General features: G+C 59.4%; 1 protein-coding gene across 1 annotated transcript; it reads right to left on the bottom strand.

Moving 5' to 3' along the window:
* Positions 1-2,231: 2,231 nt before the first annotated feature.
* Positions 2,232-4,946, bottom strand: LAMTOR5 (late endosomal/lysosomal adaptor, MAPK and MTOR activator 5). The gene is made up of 4 exons (XM_059867869.1): positions 4,863-4,946; positions 4,214-4,275; positions 3,612-3,729; positions 2,232-2,557 (listed from the first exon to the last, which is right to left on the bottom strand). Exons 1-4 carry the CDS (start codon positions 4,895-4,897, stop codon positions 2,497-2,499), a joined length of 276 nt encoding a protein of 91 aa, XP_059723852.1. The 5' UTR covers positions 4,898-4,946; the 3' UTR covers positions 2,232-2,496.
* Between the last annotated feature and the right edge of the window lie 977 nt (positions 4,947-5,923).

Genomic DNA, 5,923 nt, shown 5'->3' with positions numbered 1-5,923 from the left:
CGGGAGATCTTTCTGCTTGGGTGGGGAGAATCGATGGGTTACGCAGCGTGGGCCGCTGCTCCCGGGAGTGGCACAGAGAAGAAGGAAGAGTGCAGCTTTGTCCGCTGGTCTGCAGGCAGAGCCCGGGCTTTCATCCTCACCAGAGCACCGAAAAATTCCCATTATTTTCAGTTTGACATTCGGGATCCTCTTTTTTGGCCGACGTCTTTAGGTTAGGGTGAAAGGTAAAAAGGGTCTCAGCGGACACTGGATTCTGTTCCTCACGTCTAGACTTCACTTCGATCTCTTCATTCCGTGGTGGCTCGTTGTTTTAGGGGTTGTTGCTAGGTTTGGTGAGGGGTTTCCTCATTTGCATGCCACCCCCGTTGTCCCCTCCTCCTCACCGTCCCGGGGGGTGCCATCCCCCAGGGAGCAGCAGGGTGGTACTCGACAAAGGGGGATTTCCAACCATCAACAACAGGTGATTACAACCTGAAACCATCAACAACAAACGGGGCTCTACCCTGGCAGCAATTGGTGTAACTTGTGAACTCGGCAACCTTTTTAAAACAATGGGCAACTTTTCTACTCCTAACAGGCACCGCTGAGGGGGGACCGGCTGGGAAAGTGCGCGATCTGCAGCCCCGGGTTTTGGCTCCCTCGCTGTGAATCTGCCGAACTCCCGGGTGAGCACAGCGCTGCTGCTCCTGCTGAGCTGCCACCCCGGGTGGGATTCACCCCGAGGTCAGAAAAAACTGACCAGTGGGGCCAGCGATGCTCTCTGCTGTGCCTTGGCACAGAATGCAAAAGCTGCATCCTCCCGGGGGAGCCCAGGACCTCTGGGAGCTGTCCCTGCAGGAGGGGCTGGAATATGCACCCTGAGCCTTATTTAGGCAGGATCAGGTTTGTAGTGAGTGTGGTTTGAGGGGGCAGGGGGGCAGCAGCACCTGCACTCAGAGCTGTTGGATGCCAGGGGGAAGTGCAGCTCCAGCTGCTGCCAGCCTGGAGGGATGGAGGGAGAGGGGAGCAGCACTCCCCAGGGCCAGCACAGAGCTTGGATAAGCCAAGATCAGGGCTCTAAGTGTGGAGCCTGGCTGGGCAGGGCTGCTCCTGTGTGAGCCTGGGACTGTCACTGCCCAACGGAGCTGCTCCGAGGAGTAAAGTCAGAGCAGTGACAATGGCACTGCACTGACAGCCCAGTGTGGGAACTGCAAAAACTTCCACAGACACTGAAAGATTTGACTTGCAGCCTTGGGAGAAGCTTGGATTGATGTAAAAATACAATACATGGATATTAAGCGGAAAAATTATAATTATATTGCTATATAGAATTTTCTATATAATATTTTCTGTATAATATTTATATTTCTTATGTTTCTCTAGTTGAAAGTAAGAATATGCCTGAAGTAAGTGAGAAACTGTATGGGTAAGATGGTGAAAGGTTTATAGTGTAGTACTAAAATAGTATGGAGTAGGTTGGGAGTTTAGAAGTTATACTAGAAACATTAATTTAAAACTTGTGAGTTAAAAGCCCATTAGATCAAAGTATCTGCAGTGCAGCAGAAGTAAATAAAGGTGATAGGTTAGAAAAACAAAATAAATCCTGTGGCCTTTTCTGTTGGGTTAGAAAGTTCTATATTGCCTTATAACAAAAAATCTTGGGCTACTCTTGAGCTGTGGCAGACTGCCTGCTCCTCTGAAATCCCACAGCCTCTGAGACTGATGTTCATCTGAGCAATAAATCATTTTAGCTTGAAAATAGTCCCATCCCTTCATTTCTAGCAGTGACAATGATACCCAAGTTTTCTCTCATGCTCTGCTGTGAAACTTCCCTTCCCCTTCCTGCAGCTGCAGCCCAGCTCCTTCTCCCCCCCAGCACACAGGAACCACTGGGGTGTAGCAGCTCCCCCAGCTTTTTGCAGAATTGTTTCCCTGCAGCATTTCAAATCTGTGAGAGGAAGAGGGGCCTGGACTTGTGAGGACGTTGCCAAGATCCCTTCCCAGCTCCCCAGGGCCCTGGCAGGGCCAGGTCTGAACTTCAACCCAAGGCACAGTGAGCAAGAACTCCCACAGAATGTTTAACTTGGGGAGGTGAAATGTTTCCTAGGAGAAATTCCTCAGAAGGCTTTTGTACCTTTCCTACTGAGGAGCCTCCACGAGTTCCAGTCTTTCCCCAGAGAAATGCTAAAGAAGGCAGTGGGAGAAGTCACCTTGCAGGCCCAGCTCTCCCAGCCAGAGCAAAGAGCAGGAAGGAAGGTTTTTACAGGCCATTTATTGATTTCTTCAACAAATGAGGCCCCCACATACAGCAGGGAGGATCTGCTTGTTACAGAGCCTGGGGTGTGCCCACGCTTCATCCTCAGCAGCACAGGGGCTGAAACGGGAGCTGGAGAGCCTGGGAGCTGCCCAGGAGCTGCTGAGAGGGAGGGAGGGAGGGAGAGCCTTCATCCCAGGTGAGGAGCTGCAAAGGGAGGGTGGCAGTGCAGGGAGGAGCTGGAGCAGAGCTGCTCCCAGGGCTCAGGACAGCAGCTTGTGCACTGCCACAGTGATGCTGTCGTGCTTCTGGATCATGATGTTCCTGCAGCAAGGACAAAGGGCTGAGGGGGCAGCTGGGCCAGCAGCAGCTGCTGGGAGTGGGCAGCGGGCAGGGGAATCACTGAGCAGCCCCAGGCCCCATCCCCATCCCAGACCTCAGCTGCTCCATCTCCCCACTCCGGGAGCAGAGCTGGAGACATCCCTGCTGCCCCAGTGACTGACAGGCTCTGCCACCCACAGGGACCCCAGGCTGTGTCACCCACAGGGACCCAGGCTGTGTCACCCTGTGTCACCCACAGGGACCCCAGGCTGTGTCACCCTGTGTCACCCCCAGGGACCCCAGGCTGTGTCACCCTGTGTCACCCCCAGGGACCCAGGCTGTGTCACCCCCAGGGACCCCAGGCTGTGTCACCCACAGGGACCCAGGCTCTGCCACCCCCAGGAACCCAGGCTCTGCCACCCACAGGGACCCCAGGCTGTGCCATCCACAGGGACCCCAGGCTCTGCCACCCCCAGGGACCCCAGGCTGTGTCACTCACAGGGACCCCAGGCTGTGTCACCCACAGGGACCCCAGGCTCTGTCACCCACAAGGACCCCAGGCTCTGCCACCCACAGGGACCCCAGGCTCTGTCACCCACAGGGACCCCAGGCTGTGTCACCCTGTGTCACCCACAGGGACCCCAGGCTGTGTCACCCACAGGGACCCCAGGCTCTGTCACCCACAGGGACCCCAGGCTGTGTCACCCACAAGGACCCCAGGCTCTGTCACCCACAGGGACCCAGGCTGTGTCACCCACAGGGACCCCTGGCTGTGTCACCCTGTGTCACGCACAGGGACCCCAGGCTCTGTCACCCACAGGGACCCAGGCTCTGTCACCCACAGGGATCCCAAGGGGAAGTGCTCCTGAGCTGCAGTAACCAGCAGCCCCTGTAAGGTTTCCCCCTGCTTTTCCAGCCCCATCCACCCCGTGCCTGTGGCAGTGCCTCCCCCCACAGCTGCTCCAGACCAGGAGCTGCTCCAGGGCTCTGCCTCCAGGAGCTGCCAGGGCTGGGGAGGGCACAGGGGCTCAGCAGGAGCTGCAGGCTGGGGCCTCACCCGCTGTCTGACTCCAGGCACACCACGGGCGTGTCCGTGGGGTCCGAGGTGAGCTTGGCCGCCTGCTGGGCCAGCACTGAGATGATGCCAGCGTGCTCATCTGACAGGGTGCCCCTGCCTGCAGGGGGGAGGCCGTGGGTAACCCCCTCCCTGTGCCGGGCAGTGCTCTGGGACAGCCCTGATTGCCCCCCCAGGCCCAGGGGGGTGCTCAGCCCCAGCCATTTCCCTCCCTGGGCCTGCCCTGGCCCATTTCCCTATCTCCCCAAATGGTTCCTCTCCCTCCACCAAAAATCCCAAACTGAGGTGTCAGGAGGAGCTGGCCCCAGTAGGGACAGGCAGGTGGTGGCGCCTGGGGACACCCAAAGGTGGGGCAGGGCAGGTGTCCCCAGAGTGATGCAGGACAGGGCACCCTCAGGGAGGGTCTCTAGGGCTGGGCCTGGTGCCCCCATCCCCATCCTGGGAGCCCCTCAAAGGGGATGGGCAGGACCTGGGGCACCCCAACCCCCGTGGGGCAGGGCCAGGTGCCCCCACCCCTGGGAGCCCTCGAAGGCAGTGCCAGGAGCCCCCCCGGTGCCCCCCAGGCCAGGAGCTGCCTCACTCACAGCCCAGGTTGAGGCCCTGCGAGTCGGTGCACAGCACGCCCACCACGGCCGGGCTCTTCATGCTGCGGGCGACAGCGGCGCTCAGAGCCCGGCCCCCTCGGGGGGACAGCCCGGGACAGCCCGGCCCCCTCGGGGGGACAGCCCGGCCCCCTCAGCCCCCGGCCCGGGACAGCCCGGCCCCCTCAGCCCCCGGCTCGGCCTCCATGTCCCTCCCGTCCCCTCGTGTTCCCTGTATCCCCCCGTATGACGGACACCCCCAGTGTTCCCCCCATCTCTCCCATGTCTCCCCGACCCCCATATCCCCCTGTGTCCCCCCTCCCTATGTCACCATGTCCCCCCCGTGCCCCCCGTGTCCCCCACATCCCACCGTGTCCCCCCGTGCTCCCCCGTGTTCCCCCATCTTCCACCATATCCCCCCGTGTCCCCCTGTGTTCCCTATGTCCCCCGTGTCACCCCCATATCCCCCCACATCCCCCCATATACCCCCGTGCTCCCCACATCCCCCGTGTCCCCCCACATCCCCCATGTTCCTCCGTGTCCCCCCACATCCCCCCGCGTCCCCCACATCCCCCGTGTCCCTCCGTGTTCCCCCACATCCCCCATGTGCCTCCGTGTCCCCCCGTGCCCCCCACATCCCCCGTCCCCTCACGTCTCCTCCAGGTGCTGTTCCAGCGTTCCCTCCATCGCCCCTCGCCTCCACTTCCGCACCGCCCACGTGACCCCGCGACGGCGGCTCCGCAGGGCCAAAAGCGCTCGGGACGCGCTCGGCTCCGCGGGGATGCCCCGATTTTGGGGATGCCCCGATTTTGGGATGCCCCGATTTTGGGGATGCCCCGATTTTGGGATGCTCCGATTTTGGGATGCTCCGATTTGGGGATGCCCCGATTTTGGGGATGCCCCGATTTTGGGATGCCCTGATTTTGGGATGCCCCGATTTTGGGATGCTCCGATTTTGGGATGCTCCGATTTGGGGATGCCCCGATTTTGGGGATGCCCCGATTTTGGGGATGCCCCGATTTGGGGATGCCCCGATTTTGGGGATGCCCCGATTTTGGGGACGCCCCAAAATCCGCCGGTGCCGAGACCCCCCCGAGCCCGCTGTGCCGCTGCCACCTCCCCCAGCACGGTGCCCGGGTCTGGGGGCTCGCAGCAAACCCGCCCCCCATCAGCCCTCCCCGCTGGCTGTTTTCCCGCAGAGCACGCGGCACAGTTGCGATATTTGGGTTTTTTCCCTTCTTTTTCTCGATTTTCTCCTCCCCGCAGCGCCGCCCGGGGTTTGTAGAGCCGAAGGAAATTCAAGTGGGGTTTTAATGATGCTCCTGGATTCTCCGTGGCATCACAAATCCCTTCCCGAGGTGTCGGCTCCTGATGCTGCCCATCAGTTTTCACATCCCCTCTTTATTTTATCCAGGAAAAATCAAGGATGAGACAATCTGAAGAGTGAAAGTGGATGCAGGAAGTGCCATAAACGTGGGAGTTTTGCTTAATTTTTTGGACATCTCCCGGTGGAAAATACCACGAATTATTTTCTCCCAGCAGACCCCACCACAACAAAAAGAAACAAAACATCTTGGCAGCTTCTCGCCATCCTCATTTCCCAGGAGCGGGAATTGCCAATCTCCCAGTGGCTTTCAGCTCCGGGAGGTGACAATTTAGTGGGAAATCCCTTGATAAAATAGAGGGACACCCCCATTGCAGGAGCAGGCTTGG

The sequence above is a fragment of the Haemorhous mexicanus genome, chromosome 25, assembly GCF_027477595.1.
Source record: "Haemorhous mexicanus isolate bHaeMex1 chromosome 25, bHaeMex1.pri, whole genome shotgun sequence".
NCBI classification, from domain to species: Eukaryota; Metazoa; Chordata; class Aves; order Passeriformes; family Fringillidae; genus Haemorhous; species Haemorhous mexicanus.
The sequence above is the reverse complement of the archived record's forward strand: the minus strand, read 5'-3'. Positions and strand labels throughout refer to the sequence as shown.